The sequence below is a fragment of the Fukomys damarensis genome, unplaced genomic scaffold (assembly GCF_012274545.1).
Source record: "Fukomys damarensis isolate Sample0158 unplaced genomic scaffold, DMR_v1.0_HiC HiC_scaffold_14, whole genome shotgun sequence".
NCBI lineage: Eukaryota > Metazoa > Chordata > Mammalia > Rodentia > Bathyergidae > Fukomys > Fukomys damarensis.
In genome coordinates this window covers 63,786,629-63,807,320 of record NW_022900926.1, presented here as the reverse complement: position 1 = coordinate 63,807,320, position 20,692 = coordinate 63,786,629, and the positions used below count along the sequence as shown (strand labels likewise).

General features: G+C 38.9%; 2 protein-coding genes across 2 annotated transcripts in view; one reads left to right on the top strand and one right to left on the bottom strand.

The window, feature by feature from the left end:
* Positions 1–2,237, top strand: part of Tspyl4 (TSPY like 4) — a 2,802-nt gene extending 565 nt beyond the window's left edge. Inside the window, exon 2 of the mRNA XM_010614057.3 lies at positions 4–2,237. Within this exon, the coding sequence (XP_010612359.1) occupies positions 4–874 (871 nt within the window). The 3' untranslated portion in view covers positions 875–2,237. The remainder of the gene's footprint in view (positions 1–3) is intronic.
* A 3,230-nt stretch (positions 2,238–5,467) lies between these two features.
* The window catches only part of Nt5dc1 (5'-nucleotidase domain containing 1), a 29,255-nt gene continuing 14,030 nt past the window's right edge, over positions 5,468–20,692 (bottom strand). Inside the window, exons 5-8 of the mRNA XM_010614058.1 lie at positions 17,519–17,637; positions 16,188–16,340; positions 13,457–13,625; positions 5,468–6,041 (exon numbers count right to left, since the gene is read on the bottom strand). Coding sequence (XP_010612360.1) covers positions 5,941–6,041; positions 13,457–13,625; positions 16,188–16,340; positions 17,519–17,637 — 542 coding nt within the window. The 3' untranslated portion in view covers positions 5,468–5,940. The remainder of the gene's footprint in view (positions 6,042–13,456; positions 13,626–16,187; positions 16,341–17,518; positions 17,638–20,692) is intronic.

Genomic DNA, 20,692 nt, shown 5'->3' with positions numbered 1-20,692 from the left:
CAGCCCCGCGGGACGGAAGGCTCCAGAAACCACTGGCGCAGGGACTTTGGGGTCGCAGATGATGCCTGGGGCGAAGGCCAAGGAGACAACGATGAAGAAGCGCGCCATCCCAGCATCTTCAGAAAAGGAGGGACATACAGAGCTGGTGGTGGAGGAAAAGGTGGTCCAGAAGGACAAAAGGATGGTTGGAACAGGAAAAGAGGAGACAAAGCCCAGGGCCCCTAAGATGCATACCTGCATGGACTCGTTGGAGGCCATCGATCAGGAGCTGTCGAACGTAAATGCCCAGGCTGACAGGGCCTTTCTCCAGCTAGAGCGCAAATTTGGCCGGATGCGGAGGCTCCATATGCAGCGCAGGAGTTTCATCATTCAGAATATCCCAGGTTTCTGGGTTACAGCCTTTCGGAACCACCCCCAGCTGTCTCCTATGATCAGTGGTCAAGATGAAGATATGATGAGGTACATGATCAATTTGGAGGTGGAGGAGCTTAAACATCCTAGAGCAGGCTGCAAATTCAAGTTCATTTTTCAGAGTAATCCCTACTTCCGCAATGAGGGGCTAGTCAAGGAGTATGAGCGCAGATCCTCTGGCCGTGTGGTCTCTCTTTCCACGCCAATCCGCTGGCACCGGGGCCAAGACCCTCAGGCCCATATCCACCGGAACCGGGAAGGGAACACTATCCCCAGTTTCTTCAACTGGTTCTCAGACCAAAGCCTCTTAGAATTTGACAGAATCGCTGATATTATCAAAGGGGAACTATGGTCCAATCCCTTACAATACTACCTGATGGGTGAAGGACCCCGCAGAGGAATTCGAGGTACACCAAGGCAGCCTGTGGAGAGCCCCAGGTCTTTCAGATTCCAGTCGGGCTAACTTCTGGCCATATGAGAAGCTCCTGCACATATTTTCTTACCAGCTCCCATGCTTGGCCCGCAGCATGCAGTCTTCTTTCTTTGTCCTGTATATTTTGGCCATTGGTTCTTGTAAATCTTTCAGCAGTGGCATTTCTCGCTTACCTGCCTCTGGGGCTTCCTGCTGTTCTGCATTGTGCTAATATGTTCCACTAGCATGGCCTGCTGCTGTTGCTGTACCAGGCTCACGATGCTGTAGATACTACTGCTTTCCTTCGCATGGCCTGGGTCCTGTCTGTAGTCTTCTCCCAGTGTTTTAAATGGTTCTCTACCACAAGGAAGTTTGGTACATCTTTTCAAATAACTAGGCAGGCCTCTTTAAGTTGGTTGTGCTCCTGATAGCCATATTCTGTGATGTACTCCTGAGTTTTACCACTGCATGATGAAACTGATATTCCAAACCAGCTGCCATCAACCCAAACTGAACATTCTGGCTAGTAGGATCCAGATCCCAGCTGTCCTCTAGGCCTTTGCTATCCACCTTGTTGGTCATATGGTAGAATAAGCAGGTGTTTGGGTCTACTAGGCATGAGTAAGGTAATAGATGAAGTGTTTTATGATACTATGTTGTTTTCCCATTGTTTACTGTACATCATGATCAGCTTTTAGCTTCTGGTGAGTATGAAGGCCCGTGCTCTAGCGCACACCTATTTCTTTCCTGCTTGATCTTTGCACAGGTCACCATTGTCTGCCTCCACCTCATGATTACCCATCTACCCAACTGGCAGTACCCAAATCAAAACAGGAATGGGATCCTTCCAGCAGTTAGACTTTTTGATCTCTAGCCTACAAACTATCCTTAATACAGGCAACTTTGTTAGACAAACTCCTTAACCCCTTTCATGCTCATGCTGAATGGAGCAGTTGGCAGTGGGGCCACTGAAGTCCTTCTGGTACATGGATGAAGCTTGGTACATCTCTTTCACTTTTCCCTCTCCCTTTCTTTCCTCTGCTGTATGGCAGCTCAGAGGCAGAAAACAAAACTGACATAGCAGGGTTTTTGTTTACTTGCTCTCCTCTTGGTTGTGTCCAGACTAAAATAGATTGCAAATCTCTTAATGCCCCCATTCCCGTGCTCCATTTCTTTCAGCAAGGTCTGAAAGTTTCAAAGGGAGACCTGCTGGGTTAATTGCTTAATACTGGTTTGTTTTGTTTTGTTTTTAAGGATAACCTGTTTTCTATCCATTCCATCCAATCTTGCTTCCTGAGTTTTAGTTTGAGAAGTTGGGAGGAGGGAGAGAAAGACCCCAGCGATGGGTTTGACAGACCCTGAGCAGAATGAGCTGAAGCAACTATAACTTCACTTTTCTAAGAGGGGAATTCTTTTGGGGGCTTTGGACTCTAGAGGAAATCTGACAGTTTCTGGGTCACCCCTGTTCTCTATTTTAACTACTTCCCTGCAATCCCAAAAGGCTCCTTCATATGATCTGGTCTTCTTGGCCCTCATTTCTCATCTTTTGAATTTCTTTCCCTACTTTTATCTTAACATGCAAGGGACCAGACTGCAGTCAGTGTGAGAGATCCAAGCTTTTCTAGGGCATAAGGGCGTTTGTGGAGTCTTGATTTCCAGGAAGAGTTCCAGTAGGTGGAATAGCAGTGTTGTCAGGGCTGCCTTGGATGTGAGGTATAATGGTGATAAACATATGCTGCTCATGATTTTCCCCTTTTTTAAAGGCCTTTCCCTAATAAACTCCCTGAAGGCTTGACGAGGCCTGGACACAACCAATGGAGGGGGTGCTCTAGTTAAGTAGGCCCAGGAGCTGAAATGAGCACCATGTGGAGCTTACTTTGCAAGGCTTCCAGAATACACTGAAACCCTGTAAGATCAGTGATGTGAGGGTGGCCTCTGAGGCACCGTGCAAGTATGGCAGGCTGGAGAATCAAAGGGTAGAGGTTTAAATAGTATGCTTTGAGGATTTTCTTCCAATTTTTCCCAGTTACTTGAATTGATGCATAGATTTTTGTAAACAAATGTTCAAGCGTGGATGTTTTCTCTCATTCTCTTATATATGTGGAAGATGAATGGTATATACTCATTTCGCTGTTTGAGTAAAATGCTATTAATTTTCTCCATTTACAGCCTACTGGCAAAACTGATGTTTTCAGGGCTTCTTTTTGTCATGGAGAACATGTGCAAAAATATCAAATTAGTGTCCTGTGCAGTATGAAGACTTCTGTGAATATTCATGAATAGCTTGTCTGGACTCTTCATATAGCTTTATTCTTAGCAATACAATTTGAATGTGATCTTTGAAGAGTGAAGATTTTGCAAATTGTTTCTATGTCTTGTGAAAGTAATATCAAAAACTACTGTATGCCTGATAATCCCTTGCCTTAGTAATAATGTACTTGACATTTATATTCTTAACCAGCTAAGTACTAGAATTGCTGTCATACTAAAAGAAATCATTAGTACTTTTATCTTATGTGCTGGAAATAAAAGTAAAATGTCATTGCTATATTTGTTTTTCCCATAAAAAGAAAATGAATAAAAACTTTTGTGTTGTTCAGATTTATAAAGATTAGAAAATCATTAAAATTATCAAATGGTCACAGAGAGATTATGAAGTTTGACACCACTTCTCAAGGGCCAAGATGGTAATACTTTCTTGCCCAGAGGATGACAATCTCCTAACTGGTTTGAGGAAGAAAAATGAGGCACTGTAGAGTGGAGCCAGGACTTCTGGAGTGAACTGAATGTTTGGTAAGTGAAACAAGGTGTCTAATAGCCTGAGTTAATGACTAGTTAGATTATTTACCTTTCAAATCTTTATAGAGGCTGGAGGAAAATTACCATTAGTAACTGAAGTTGTGGTATTTGTTAACCATGTTTTTCTTAAGATATATTTCAGTTTTAATGTTTCAGGTATTCTTTTTAAAGCACCACATAGCTTTAGGAAAAAAATCTAAGTAGCACTCACAGAATCTAGTGCTTTATTCTTCCAAAAATCTATCCTAGGCTCCTTAAGAGAAATTAGACCTAGAGGAACTTAGTTAACATAATGTAGTAAACAAGCCAGACATGGAGGTGCACGCCTATAATCCTAGCACTCGGGAAGCTGAGGCAAGAGAGGAGTTGAGGCCAGCTTGAACTGCAAAGTGAGACCCTGTCTCAGAAAAACCAAAAAAAAAAACAAAAACAAAACAAAACAAAAAAAAAAAGTACTAAACCAAGATGGTGTTTAGAGAATGTTTCCACAAAACACTGTTTTCTGTGATAAAAATATGTGTCTCCCTTACTGCCAGAAGTGCACAGGTTGTGTTGGAAAAAATTTCCTGTTTTCCTAACTCCATACAACTATTATAGAATAAGCTTCTTCTTTACTATTCTAATTTTTATGGTGCCACATTTTGGTTATTTTTACTCTTCATATCCAAGTGGAAACACTGCCACTTTTATAAACAATAAAATAAATATTTCACAAGTCTAATTATGTCTAACAAAGGCAATTCATTTGAGCCAGAATTGATAATGCTAGAAAGGTGAAAGGAAACACAAATTCTGTCTTCTTTATACAAGATGGAAAAAGCTGATTTAAATTAGGTGGTAACTTTAGGATCTTCAGGTAGGTACCAGCAAGAGTAGGACTAGAACTTCTTACATGAGAAAATTTGTACTCCTCAGTGGCCAAACATAAATTTTTTTATTTTGGAGTTGTCATTTTTCTTAACAGCAGTTTAAAGCATTTAAAGGTTTTTTTGTTTGTTTTGTCATTTATACAATAAGCATGAATAACGAAAAATAACTTTATTTAAAAAAAAATCAAATTTCTATTTATATATGAGATCTTTCATTGAGCTCTAAACTTGATGGTGTATGCTCATAATATTCCAGTGATACTTTGGCTATCACTTTCAAATACATCACCATATATAGTCATAGGTAGATATCAAACAAAGCTACTGACTTTGAGGAAGAGAAAGTCAAATAATCTAGTACTTACCCTGAGATACTTATCTCTATAGTATATTTGTGATTTATCTGAACATTTACAAATCATAACAAAATAGTTATCTTTTCATTGTATGTTATATGCTCAATCCTCTGCTACTGTTTAATAATGACAGTGACAAGTGTGGTTTTCTGGTCCTGTCCTGTGTGGATAGTGAAGTTACACGTAAGGCGCAGTCAGGAACTTTGGAACATTATCTGGCTCCAAACATCTTTTAACAAATAGCTACTAATGGAACTACACATGTCAAACAGATCATGACAATCTTGGATTGTAGTATACCCGAAAGACTCTTAAAGCAGTTTTCCTCAACCCTTTTTTTTTGGTCATCATCCTCTTGCCCAGGGAGAAAAGTCAAATTAACTCTAATTAATAACTATACATTTCTCACTAATGAGAAATATTATTAAGGAATGATTTATTTTTAGTAGGGCTGAACTATTGCAGGCTACAATCCTTTTTTTTTTTTTGAGAATCTGTGTCTTAAAAATTATTGAAAAATGAATAAGCAACCTGTAACATTAATCGGGGAAGAAAAACCTAGTAGTGAACAATGGAGATTGAGATAGTTTGCTTGTAGTATTCTGTCTCATGTCTGTTCATCTCCTTGTTTTGGAAAAGACAGGACTAGTATGAAACCTAATAGCTTGAAAAAAATCATAATGTTTCAGATTACTGGGACACACGCCCAGAGTTTCTGATCCAGTAAGTTTTGGGAAGTTTTTCAAATTTGCAAGTTCTGAGTGATGCTGTGCTATTCTAGCATAACACATTGAGAACCACTGGACTGTGTAGGTATATCTCCCCAGGAAATTCTAATCTCACAACTACTGGTATGGAAAATATGAATGTTCTTTTTACTTCTAGGCTTAGATTTTAATATAGTCAAGAGTTGTTAAGCATCAAATAAGTTTATATAAAATAGAGACTTATCGACAAATACCAATTACTTGGTCATTTTCACAAAAACATTCCTACAAAGCATTTTACAATATTTTTTGAAAATAACATTTTTAACAGTACATTTGTTGCATATATGTTTTCATTCCATTATAATTTGTCTCATTTCAGTGTCTCATTTGATAAGACCATCAGTATAATGGACCAAAGGATAGTAGCCAGCTGTTTTTGAACTGTTTGAAGAGAATCTTGTAAACTTGTAATCCAGGGGTAATTCTGGGGAGAAAAAAAAACAACACAACACAATTTGATTATTATATAGCTTCCCTTATAAATATAAGCAAATAAAAGCTAATACTCATGTTTTTTAGAATTTCATAAATTTAATATTTCTTTTGCCCTTCCCCCATAGGAGACACCCAGGATGAAGAGTATAGATGTCCTTGTAAAGTTTACCATACTATTTAAATTAAATCAGAGCTCTAGTGAGTTGTAGTACTCTACACAAAAATTAACAGCTAAAATAGGAATGATCATCTGAATTAGAAACTTTAAAACCAAAAAAACCTCTAGGTCCGACTCAGGAGATCAAGTAACTACTGAATGCTAGTGAGTACTCTTTATATCCCTAAGGAGAAATCAGAGGGTTACTAAGACTATCTGAATAGTTAGCAAAGTAAGAACATGCGTAATCTGGCCCTTCCAAGAGATAGGCATCACATGAGTGCACACAAGCAGAACTAGGACTAGAAGAATTGTGAGAAAGGACATACAATGCATACTTTATTGATGTCAGGACATTAATATCTACATAACGGGCTTTTCAAGATCTTAACCTTTTCTGAATTTTCTTAGGAAACATAACGAAGTATTTTAAGTGAAGCCTCGTGACCTATGTCATGTTCATTGCACTTGCAGATATAGGGCAATAATCTTTATTTCACAGATTTTACAAAGAATATCATTTAGTAGTATTGAACATTTTGAAAATGATAACAGCATAAATTATTTTATAATAGATACCACTAAGAATCATCAAGTCTCAAGCAATTAATCTTTTTTTTTTTTTTGGAGGGGGTACCGGGGATCAAACTTGGGACATTGCACTTGCAAGGCAGGCAGTGGCACCACTAAGCTAAATTCCTGGCCCTCAAGCAGTTAATCTTTATGAGAAGGAACACTGTTTTCTTGATGCCAGAGAAAGCTAGAATTAATTGTGAATGGAAAAATATCCAGCATTAGTGCATGGTATCAGTCCTCACTGTTCTGTTGGCTAGAGTCTATCTTGAGCCATGCATTGAAAAAGGCATTGGGAAGTAAAATGATCACAATGAGTTTCTAAAATCATACATCTAGGGTTATGGGTTTGATAAAACTACCAAAATGATGCAGATCAAGCTGAGCCAACTACCTCCTTCTCCTTCCTATAACTTCCTAAAGGGAATGCTTACATGTCTGTGTAGCTATAATGTATATAACGTGTATAGTGTTAAAAAGACTACCTGAAAAGAGTGCTTAAAAACCAAACATTTGTTACCTATGTGGTTAAGTACAAACTTTTACAGCAGCTTTATTATGGTTTAGATCCTTACCTCCACCTCACCCCCAAAGCGTCATGTATTCACAAGTGTGGCTTTTGCAAAGTGATTGGACCATGGGGTTGCCATATTCCTCAGTGGATTAATCCATCAATGAGTGCACTGTTGAATGTGCTTTTGGCAGGCAGGGCTTGGTCAGAACAGGTGGGTTACTGAGTGCATGTGTATTCTTGTCCTTGGCTCCTCCCCTTGCCCTCAGCTTCCTGGCTGCCATGGGATGAGCAGCTTTCCTCCACCATGCTTTCTGCCTTGGAGCAGCCAACTATGGATTAAACCTACTGAACTGTGATGAATCAAATAAAGCTCTTAAATTGTGTGTGTGGGTATTGTACCAGTGATGGGAAAGTAATTAATATAAGCTCTAAAAAGTAATTAAGAGGCGAAAGGGGAACATAAAGCTTTGCTTTTCAGTCTTGCCTCATTCCAAACAATTTTATTTTATAAAAAATAAAAATGCCTTATAAAGAAATCTGGGTATGGGATAACCAAACTGGGTCCGATTACTGTTCTGTTAAAGATCCCCAGGCTGGGGATTCCTAAGGGTGTGGATTCAGCAAGAAGAAAGCATTCACATTTCTGCTATAGTTGTTCTTGGGTGCTATTTGCAAGAAAAGAGAAAGGGAGAAAAGAACCAAACTTTTGCTTACCACAAACATTCTTCTGTTAAATATGTGAAATACTGAAATATGTGTATTATGTACACTATACTGTGGCTCATATAACCCACATTTGGTTAACATGAAACAATGAATGAATATTTCTAAACAGTAAATTCAGTGTAAAGTAATACAGAAATTAACAACTTTTGGAACTTAAAAAGATTAGCAGGATAACATACAAAGAGCCTACCATTAACATATCTATAGCCATGACCATCACAGTATTTTTCTTCTAGCCATCTTTCTTACTTGAAGGTAAATTAACAGTAGCGTCCAACTGTACTGAATGCTATTGACATGACTAATCTGAAGCTGTGTGTGAGACAGATCTTCATAAGAATGTGATCACAGCATAGTGCAAACAAATTATACTTTGCTTTTTGAGGAAGCGTCCTGAACATCAAAATATACAGTATGACATATCAGCTCTCTCATTCTTTCTCCAGAAAAATGGACACTTGTTTAGTTTTGTTTGACTTTTGGCAAATCCTACTTAATACAGTGGAACCTTGGTTCACAAACTTAATTCATTCCACAATTCTAGAAAAGATAGCCACATTTGTGTTCGTGCGGAAAGATGGCAGTGGTTGTATTTATTGCCTCATGCAAAGTTTGCAAAGCAAATCATTCACAAAAGAGTTCATGAACTGAGATACCATGGTATTTTCTTTTGAGAAAAGCTGGACAGGAGACAAAAATCCTGCTGATTTCTCCTTTATGTTACTGTGAAGAAAGCTTCTGGAATACAAAAAAGGGAGCTTGTGGTGTGTAAGCTCCACAAGGCATGGCTGTTTTCTGATGTGTTCCAAGTACCTGGAACAATACCTAGCACATGACAGGCACTCAATAAATACCTGTTGAATTTAAAAACAATACAAAACGGAGATGCACTGAGAGTATAGTTAAGGAGAAGTCATTTTTCTAATTATTTGGGAGAAATATTTAAATTCTAGAATAATAAATATTCACCTTTGACTTTTTTACTATGCATAACCATATTCTCTTAGTAGGTTTTATCCAACTACTTTATGATAATCTAGTAGCTTACACTCATACTGTCATTAAAAATTTGAATCTTGAAGAAAAAGAAAGCAATAAAGATTATTAAAAATAACAGTTTAATTCTATGCTAGCCTCTCCTTTAAGTTTCCAAAGTTCGTTTCTTTAACAGGAAAATTGTTTGTAAAAGAAAGGATTACATTAAGGCTATCTTTAGGCTAACATGGAATAAGAAAAACCATTTTCTGAAACCAATGAGAACAAGATATTTCAAACAGTAGGACAGTCTGATACTGGGCTTGTATGCTGACTTGAAGGATTGCTTTGTGGTCATACATATCATTGTTATCCTACCAGTAATTCAGAAAAATATCTTACTTTACTTTCAAATCCATCCTGTGGAGGAGGAGAGCAGCCTGGTATTACCATTCCCAATATAAGGAAGGATAATCTGAAACTCAAAAATTTTCTAAATTGGTGCCTACACTACTAGAAAAGCTGAACAAAAATTGAAATAGCACAGTGAAAGCACTGGAGGGCTGAAGAGAACCAACAGCTGAAGCATACAATTACAGTAATCAGAAAGGTGATCTCACTGTCTGCCACAGCTCACTATTATTCTAAGGTAAAGCCCCTCAGCGCTTCTGCACAGGTTGAGGGAGCTTGCCAGGCCCACCCCTCCTTCAGCACAAGCTCTCGTCCAGTTCTTATCCTTGTTGGTTCATGGAGTTCCTGAAAGGCCCATTTCCCTAGTTTGGTGGGCTTTCTGGAAGTAGCAGAAACCCAGGAGGGAAAGCAGCCTCAAAGTCAGGTTCAATACTTTTCTAATATTATCAGAGAAAACCTTTAGTTTTTCATTTAGTACATATTAGCTACAAGTCAATACCTGGGTTGCCTTAATGTTTATATATATCATAATTGCTGGTCTTTTCTCTTAAAATTAAGGGTGGTACATAACTGGTTCTAGGGCTGGAGATTTAGCTCGGTGGTTCCGCCGCCTGCCTTGCAAATACACGGACCTGAGTTCAATCCCCAGTACCAAAAAACAAAACAAAACAAAAACTGGTTCTTATGGTATGTTAATATCTAATTTGTCTCTGGTTGATACCACTGTAGCTGTTTCACTTGATATTAACGGGGCCACATAATTGTCACTATTTCTCTGTGAGCCAACACTTAGACTGCCTTTGTGACATTAACAATACTAGATTCCATTCCCAGTGAACTTAGTTGCTAGCCTAACTACATGGTATCCTCCTCTCCCAAAATAACCAGGGTGGTAGAATCTTGGGGCTGCCTCAAAGGATTATGGTTATTAGACATGCCCAAAGTACATCAATGAAAAGCAACTAAAGAGATCTCTTATACCAGTAGCAAAGTCTCTAGTTATAAGCATCCACAAACTTTAGCACAAAACAAAACAAACAAAAGCGATACAAACACGGGAAGAAAAGGTAACAAATCAACTAAGTCCCCTGAAGCTAATTCAGGGGGCATCAAGAGGCAGAACAGTGTAAGTTATACAATGGAATTACTCAAAAGCATAGCAGAGGAGGTTAGAAAACAGCTCAAAGAGATACTCCACAGGATTAGAGAAGATATAACTAGACAGATAGTAGAAGTAATAACCAAAAAGATGCAGGAGCTCTTGGAAGACAATAAGAAAAAGCTAGATGAACTAAACAAAATGATACAAAACATGAATGACCAGGTTTTTTGTTTTTCAATCAATATGGTACATGATACATGAAAAGATTTCAAACAGAAATCCAGGGATTAATAACACAAAGTTTCTCTGGTGTGAAAAACTATAATTGTACATAAAATCCTAATAGTATAATTGACAATGTGAAATAGGAAGAAAAGGGCTAATGGTGTAGGGGAAGTGGGAAGGGTAGGGGAAAGGAAATAAGGGAAAAGAAAAATATATGAGCAAATGAAAAAATGGAAATAAAGTATTTGGAAATAGGGAAGGGAGGAGGGGGAAAAGGGAGGGCAGGAGTAAGGGGAAAACAAGGTACAATATCCCAATGATGAATGTAACTGTACCATATACCTAAAATGTACCAATAAACTCAATGAGAAAAAAAAATTCTTAAAAATAAAAAAAAAAAACAACACTGAAAGTATAGGCAGCAGGACAAACCAGTATGAGGACAGAATTTAAGAATTAGAAGACAATGATATTTTCAAAGACCAACTATTCAAAGACACCTTGAAAACAATAAGAAAATGAAAAATGGATCTAACAACTGCTAGAATAAATGGAACAAGTAAAAAATCAGAAGACAATACAGATGGCATGAAAACCTGTTTACAGAAGCAGTGGCAAAAAACTTTCCAAATTCAGAGAAAGAAATATACACATACAGATAAGTGAGGCATATGAAACATCATATAGCCAAGACCAAAAGAGATCCCCTGCCCAGCACATTATACTAAAAATTGTAGAAGTGTATCACTGGGACAAAATCTTAAAAGCTGCTATAAAAAGGCATCAAGTCACACCCAAAGGTAAACCCATTAGAATCACAGCAGGCTTCTCTATACAAAACTTAAAGACCATGGGGGCTTGGAGTGAAGTGTTCCAAACCCTAACGGATAACAACTTCCAATCTTGAATTGTGTATCCTGCAAAACTTTCCTTTAAAGTTGATGGAGAAATAAAGTATCTCTATGACAAGGAGCACCTCAAGAAATTCATGGCCACCAAACCAACATTACAAAAAATTCTCAAGGATACCCCAGAAAGAGACAGTGAAGTCAACAATGTAGTCAAAATAATGGCAGGATGAGCAGTTAAACAAATGGGGAAAAGTGAGGAAATCAGCAATAGGAAAATAATGCAATGGCGGAAATATGTCAATACTCTCAATGGGAATGTTCTCAATTCCCTAATCAAAAGACACAGATTGGCAGAATAGATTAAGAAAGAAAAACCAACAATGTGTAGTATATAAGAAACATTTAATTTAAAAATATATTCATAGATTAAAAAAAATCAAAGGATCGAAAATAATATTCTAAGTAACAAGAACCCATAAAAAAGCAGGAAGTGCTATCCTAATTTCAGCAAAAGTAGATTTCAAATAAAACTCATCAGAAGAGACAAGGTTACTACATATGGGTTAAAGGAACAATTCAAGAGCAAGAGTTAATAATTGTAAACATATTCATGTCAAATACTGGCACACACTCAATAAAACACTAATGGACCTGACAAATCAGATAAACACCAATATAATAGTAATGGGGGAACTCACTATCCCACTGTTATAAATGGACAGATAAACTAGACAAAAACTCCACAAAGAAATATCAGGATTAAACCAAACCTTTGAACAAATGCACTTAATAGATATCTACAGAGCGTTCTGTCCAACAACAATACACGTTCTTCTCAGCAGCGCATGGGACTTTCTCCAAAATAGGCCACATATTAGCCCATAAAGCATAATTAAATGCAAAAGAAAAAATTATCTCATGCATATTATCAGACTATAGTGCACTGAAACTAGAAATCAATGGCAGAAGATACTACAGAAAGTATGCAAACACAGGGAAATTAAATAATCTCTTGAATAATCAATGGGTCACAGGTGAAACTGAAATAGAAATTAGATAATTTCTACAATCAAACAATAATGCTAGTACAATACACCAGAAGCTATGGAACACAATGAAAGCAGTCTTAAGAGGGAAGTTCGTACTGAATTCCCACATCAGAAAAAAAGAATAAGCTCAAACAACCTAATGATGCACCTCAAAATCCTAGAAAAATAACAGTCCAAACCAAACCTAATATGAGGAGGAAGGAAATTATCAAGATCAGGGTGGAAATTAATGAAATTGAGAATAAAAAACCAAAAACAGAAAGAATGAATCAGAGTTGGTTCTTTGAAATATTAAACAAAAAAGACAAACTCTTAAACAGTTTTACCAAAATAAGCAAAGACAAGACCCAAATCCATGCAATCAGAAATGAGAGGTGTCTAGTTTGATAATTAACTTTATAAAGTCAATAAATAAATAAATAAATAACTAAATAAATAAATAAATAAATCCAAGCTAGAAAAATAAAAGGGAGGTGGAGGGAAGGGGCAAAAGAGAATTGAAATGTTATGTACATACACCAATTACCTACAGTGGATGCAATCGTTATATACTACAAACTTGTAGTAGTAAGATTGAAACAAAAACAAAAACAAAAACAAAAACAAAAACAAAAAAAAACAAAAAGAAAAAGTCTAGCTTCTGGCTCCACCATGAGGGCTGGTCCTAATTACCCAGGCTGCCACATCTGCATATCTAGAAGATGTTTCCTAAGAAAAAGAAATCAGTGTCACAGAAAGATTTCCTCTCAAAGACAGAAATTCTAGAAGGTCAGGTCACTGGCCAGTCACAGGTGACGCCTCATAGGTCTCTCCCACCTTACCTGCAATTGCTTCAATACTTGGAATTGCAATAGTGCTGTAAGCACTGATTTTGTTAGAAGACCACGTGTAAACCAAGGAGTCCTCTGTATTCTTCTGTTCAGAAACTGAATCAATAAAAAACGAGCCCCATTTTTTAGATAGGGTATTTAGAGGCTTTGCCTTTGGTCCCTAAAACAAGAGAACAGAGTAACTGTGATTAATATTGGAAAGTGATTAACCTCAAGATTTTTTTTTTCACTCAGTAAATCAAAATGGAAAAATCTACTACATTTTCAGAAGAAAAATAACATTTCCTTATTATGAAGTATCCTTTATTGAAATCTAGAACTGGGGTTTTAAAAGGTCAGTTGGATGTAATCAGAAAACTATCTCTAATGCAGCAACCTAGAAATGTACGTTTTTCCTCCAATTTAATTATTATTATTGTAACATCTAAAGGGTGGTTAAAAGACAACTTGGGCTGGGTGTGGTGTTACACATTTAGAGTCTGAGGCAGATGGAACTTGAGTTGGAGGCCAGTGAGTTCCGGGCCAGCCTCAACTGAAATGTGAGATCTTGCTGCAAAACAAAACAGAATGCAAAGAAGCTTTGGTCTAGTTTTTAAATTTGCTACCTTTTAAAAGTAATGCAGGGCTGGGGATTTAGCTCAGTAGTTCCGTCACCTGCCTTGCAAACAAGGGCAACCTGAGTTCGATTCCCAGTACCAAAAAAATAAAATAAAATAAAAGTAATGCAATGATTGAATCCCAGTACCAAGAAAAAATAAAAAACGTAATGCAATGAAGACAAGATTATTTCTTACTATGGATGTACTGGAACATGAAGCCAATCAATTGATATAAGGTTTTGAATTATTAGTTTTTTAAAAAAAGTATCATACTTTTCAGCTGGGAATACTGAGATAAATGTGAGTACTTCTCAGAAGGCTGACCTCAGTCCTTGTCACATATGCATTCTTCATTTAGGAACTCCCACAGGTGGTGGTCACTAGATATAGAACCCTAGATAAAACAGTATTTGTTTCTAAAGAATAAAAATTATTTTCATCACACATGGAGTTGTCAAATGCAATACAGTGAAACTTTACTGAACAATATTGGCCCCACTTTATGTTTTCTAAGCTAGCTATCCTGACTACTTTTTTTGTTTTTTTGGTACCGGGGACTGAACTCGAGACCTTGCACTTGTGAGGCAGGCAGCAGAACCACTGAGCTAAATCCCTGGCCCTAGACTACTTTTTAAATTAATGTAAAACATCCAGGCTCAGTTAGTCAATCTGGTTGCTATTTAATTTGAACTGTAGGTATATCGGAGAATGCTGGTGACCCCCTCACAGGTAAGCTTGCCTTCAGTCATCTGCCCTGATACCTTTTTCCTAAGTTTTGACTGAATATCTAATTTCTTACATGCTGGCTATCAGCCCATTGCTAAATTTATTAGGCTGAACCATTTTAAAGTGCAGGAATTCACCTGGTTTTGACAAATAAAAACATCAATTTTATACAGTTTTATCTAAGCAGATATTGTAAAACTCCTTTCCCATTGGGATGTAGTATCTGAGGTATCATGAACAAAATATCCAATACTGATGCAGCTGAACACATCTTTTTGTTACTATTGTCTTTTGGGATGTAACCCGAGATGTCATTTCCAAACCTGAAGTCAGAGAAGTACTTTCAAAATCCAAACCTCAGCGAAACACATGTTGATCCCACAGAATGCAGTACCTGTAAATGTTCTGGCTCATGGCATCAATCTTGAAATAATCAAGTCAATTTGATTTTTAATTATATTTTTGAAAGTTCACAAAGGCTCCGTGAAGTAATTAGAAATATAGAGTTACATCCTTTTGCATTCAGACTTTAAGCTAGACAAAAGATGACAGTTCTTATGTATTTAGTGCTTGGTCTTTTTCTTAACAATCACAGACTCTACAGGCTCTCATGCTGTGCTTTCTCTTCAGCTCTCTGTGAGGACTGCTCCTGCTCCTCTCCAGGTGCAGCAGCTGAAGGTGTCTGCATACTGCCCCGTAGGGAAGCGAGGTGCGTGCGTGCATGTGTGTGTGTGTGTGTGTGTGTGTGTGCCCTGTAGGGAAGCAAGGTGTATGCGTACGTGTGTGTGTGTGTACTGTCCTGAGTGCAACGCCTCGACCTACCTCATGGGCTGCTCTGTGTGTGGGCGAGTGTGTGCGTGTGTGCGTGTGTATACTGTCCTGAGTGCAATGCCTCGACCCGCCTCATGGGCTGCTCTTGGGCTCTCATGGAAGCCCCTGTGCTGAGGAGCAGATCCCACTCACACACCGATGCAGTCCAACTTGGTACACCACGGTTCTGAGTTCATGTCAAGAGGCGTTTGTAGAGGAACCGAAACAAAACAAAACAAACACCCGAGTTTTCATTTGCCTTCCAAGACAAGTGAAGATACATGACAGACTTTCCATAAAGCAGATAATACAACTAAGTTGGCCTGGCATATCTACTAAGGAGGGGCCCATTAGTACAAACACGGCTTCCAAAACGGACTACCAAGGGCTGGGAGTTTAGCTCACTGGCACTGTGCCCGACTCTCAAGCAAAGGTCCTGAGTTCAATCCCCAGTAGCCCCTCAAAAGAACTATTGAAACATGAGCACTTTCATTCAGACCAGTATAATTTTGAGGGCAAGTAGTCTGAAGATATTTTAGCTTTCAGACACAAGTTTTTCTTTCAAGAAAAGCACAGACAGCCCCTACCTCGTATTTCCCCCTCTTCTCCAGAGGCTCTGCCTCCTCAGGCTTTTCGCCTTCCTCCCCTCTGAGTTCTTCCAGGATGAGAACTGTCTCCCAGTGACTGTAGTGACTTGCCGGGAAAATGTCCGAGTGCATGCTGTCACCAAAGTAAACGACCTGGAAGTCAGACAGCAAATTCTATTTGAGAGGTGGTGATTTTATGGAAGGCGGAAGAAAATTCCTCAACAAGCATCACAGAATGACAATAAAAAAGTGGCCTAAGTTCATGCATCTTAAACTTCCTTGGATAATTTCGGAGGTGACCACTGACCTGACTCCCAGAGCACCTATTTGTGTTAGAAGTTACACAGCCCAGCTGCAGGTGTGATAAAGGCAGGAGAGAGACAGAATGTTATTGCAGAAGTGATGCCATGTGTTTCCATAAACGCTTGTGATCAAATCTGTCCCTAGGTTTAACCATACCCACCCCAAGGTTACATATGCCCAGGTTTAATGAGACAACTTACTGCATTGGGTTGCATTACCAAGCCTGTGCTATAGCCACTCTTCAAGAGGGTTTCTAGGCCACACACACTGTGTGCTGAAGCAGAACCCCTGAGAGTGTGGCCGGACCTGTGAAACCTAAAAGCATCACCGGTTTTCTGAGACTAACCCCATGGAAACAATCCCAGTGGCGGTGAACCTCTGGCACATGTGCTGCAGCAGGCAGTTTCTATCACTGAAAACTCTCAAGGTTTGCCACCACTGCTGCAGACCTTCCAATTTATAAAGGAGAAAACAAGGTCAAGGGGTGAGAACCAGACCTTCAAGTCAAGATGCTCTGTCTACTAAAACTGCCTCAGGAGACCTCTGGGGGTTGTGGCAATGTGGGAGCCAACAGAGCAGAACTCACAACTCAATCATCTGTCCTGTCCTGTGGCACCTGATAAATATTTTTTAGAAGAAAAGAGTCAGCTGTAAAAATTACACTATCTGCACTATAGCAATGTGATCAGGATATCAAAAGAAAATGTGTCTTTGGGCTAATCTGTGGTGTAATTTCATTTGATGGTTGTTTTACATCTAGAATCTCTTCTTTTTCTGAAGTACCCCAAACATAAAGCCCTTGCTCTGTGCTTGGAATCCTTGCTCCTCACTGTGACAAATAAAGTGTACATCAACAGAGGCAAGATTATTGCCTCCGAAGAGGTAAAGGGAGAGACTTATTAGATAGGCAGAGGCAGACGACTGCACCACAGGTGACTGAGCGGAATGCACCCACAGCTCTGGCTTTGGCTTTCCACCGTTTATGTCAGCAAGTGGACACGGAGGACTCCGCCTCAATCAGAAAATACCTTGGGCTGAGGTTTGCCGGTCATTTTCTTCAGAAGCTCATAAAGGTGGGCAGCATTCCCCCGGGAGTACCAGCCAGGCTTGTCCAGGGACGGCAGCGCCTCCTGCTCCTCGTCGTCCTCTGCAGACAGGCAACAGTCACGCGCACGGCCAAGCAAGACACTCAGTCAGGAAGTCCGCGCTTAGGGCGCGACTACCTGCAGACCCACACACTCAGTGACCGCTTGTCATGGCTCCTCGTGTGTGTGTATTTTTAAATGCTCTAGGTTGGGGAAAATAAGGCTCAAGGAATTTATCTTGCCCAAGATCTCAAAGGCAGTAAGTGATTTACTCAGTGATTAGATGTATGCCTACTTCTGCAAAATGGCTAAGGAAACAACATAGTGGAAACCATTAAGCAATACACTTTTTGGAATGGGGGGGAGGCAGATTCTGTTTTATTAGTGGTCTATTAATTCTAGGCCTCAAATGTTTTACCTAGAGTGGGTGGAAAAGAACAGCACTGGCACTGTCTGACCCCAAAGCATGAGTGTGTGGGCCATGCCAAGCTGTCGTTCTCAGCTTGATGTGCACAAACCCAAGCAATCAAACACCATTTAGACAGGGGTCACATTCTGCTCCCAGTCTAAAGAAGCACATGAGTATCTGTTTTCATATAATATTTTAAAATGTGCCTCATGAGTACAGTGAAGACATTGATTCTAATAAGCTTAATTAAAAATATTAAATAATACACACAATAGAAAAAAATGAAGGTGGATAGAGATGATAGGGTACGGTGATTCATTTCCTCAGTTTTAAAACTGGGTTACAGAGCTTATATCATAGCGACTGTGCACATAAATCAATACAGGTGAGGCATATGCACTGATTACAGAGGTATTTATGAGTACCAGTTGCTATCCTTTCAGTTTATAGGTAAAGAAACTGACACCTGGGCAAATAAGGAGTCAAAAGAAAATGTCTCTAGGCTAATCTGTAGTATAATTTCAGCTTCTGCTTATTTACACATGGACCCTTCCATTCAGATGAATTAACAGGGTGCCCTTCATCAGGCACCCCAAACATGAACCTCTCCCACTCTCGGGCTTGTGGTCCTCTGTCCTAACTGCTGCTGCCAGAGCCAGGCAACTGGGGTCAGAGGCCAGAGTGAAATGATGGCCCAGAGGTCGGCTCTGATTTTGCATTCTTGGACCCAAATGTAGCACAAGGCATCACTGAGGACAAGAACAACTGCAGCAAAAAAGAAGACTTCATCTGGCACCCCTGAAGACACCATGGATGGACAGTTCTTACCCCGAGCAGAGCCTCAGCAAATTCCTGTGACATCTTTCTACAATGCCAAAACTCAGTGCTGCTAACAGGTACCCGTTTCCATTAAAACAAGTAGGCAACGGGAAAGAAGGGCTCCAGAATGTAGAACAGGTGAGTTCTAGCAAAAGTTCTTGTAATTTAACAGAATTCAAAAGTGAAACTTAAAAAAACGTGACTGTATTACTCAAAAGTCACAATACATATTTAAAAAATACTAATAGGACACCAAGTATCGTTAAACTCACCTGTTCTACAAAAGGCAACCATTCTTTTATGCACAAAAAAGCAAATATGAACATATATTCTTTTCGTTCACTTTAAAAACTATCTGCTGAGGCATAACTGACACACTATATTATAGCGCACCGTCTGGGAGTTTGGGCACATGTACACACCTTGTATTGGCTGAACTACTGAATATCCCCCAGATTCACCCATGTAAGTCCTCGCCCCCAGTGTATCAGAATGTAATGTATTTGGAATGTAGGGCCTTTACACATATTCTGCTGCTTTCATTCAGCAAGTTAGTATTACTGGCACTGTCCTAGCTATTTCTCTAAGAAAGATACACAAATGGTAACAGGTATATGGAAAAAAAAAGTTTAACATCACTGATCACTGAGTGTTAATGTAAATTAAAACCATAATGAGATTATCGCCTCATTCCTATTAAAATGGCTTTTATAAAAATGACAAAAGACAACACATATTGTTGAGGATGTAGAGAAAAGGAAAACCTTGCACACAGGTGATATGGGCATTATGGAAAACAATGCAGGGGAATCTCCAAAATAGGGCTCCAAAGTCTTAAAAATAGGGCTGGAGGTGCCGAGGATTTAGCTCAGTGGCCTTGTGCCTGCCTTGCAAGTACAAGGTCCTGAGTTTGAGCCCTGGTACCATGGCCCCCAAACAAAAACACAACAGGGCTGTGAGCGTGGCTCAATGGTAGAACATAAGCCTTGCATGTGTGAATCCTTTGGCTTATGATATCCAGTAAAATAAAAATGCTATGTAAACAGTTGTCACACTGTATTGCTTAGGAATGACAACAAAAAGGGCTGTATGTGTTTCACGCAGATGCAATTATTGTTCAAATATTTTTATCAGCGGTTAGGTCAATCTGCCGATATTGAGGGCTGACGGCGTACACAATGAAGTAATACTCAACCTTAAAGAAAATCTTATTTGAAACAACATGAATGATCCCGAAGGATAAAATGTTAAGTGAAATATGCCAGGCACAGAAAGAAAAATACCGCACGATCTCACTTATATGTGGAACATAAAAAAGCTGAACTCACAGAAATAGCAAAATGGCTGCCAGGCTGTGGGGACGGAGGGCTCAGTGATGTCGGACAAGACACGCGATTTCAGCTAGATAAGAGAAATAATTCCAGGAGATCTACTGTACACCACAGTGACTAGCAAGTAACAGTGAGGTATGCATCTGAAGGTAGTGAAAGGAGTAGGTCTGAAGTGTTTTCACCACATCATGGCAAGGATGTGAAGCAAAACTTGTGTGCTAAGTAACTAGGCTTAGCTGCTTCACGACATAGGCCCTAAGCTGAAACCGCCCCCCATTGGACACTGAAAGCGTGTACTATTTTAACTTGTCAACAAGTAAATAAAAATTAATACACTTAGAGAAAACTATTTAAAAAAGTGAATAAACTAAGTTTTTCTGGAGCCCCAAATGTAAAACAATATTAAAAATGGTGTATGATCAAAATTTATATAACATTTTCAAACTACAAACTCAATAAAAGACTGAAGTCTTTTGGTTAAATAATTGAAGTTATAGCTTGCATAATTATTATTATGACATCAGCCCTCAAAATCCAAATTTGGTACTGTAAAAGGAG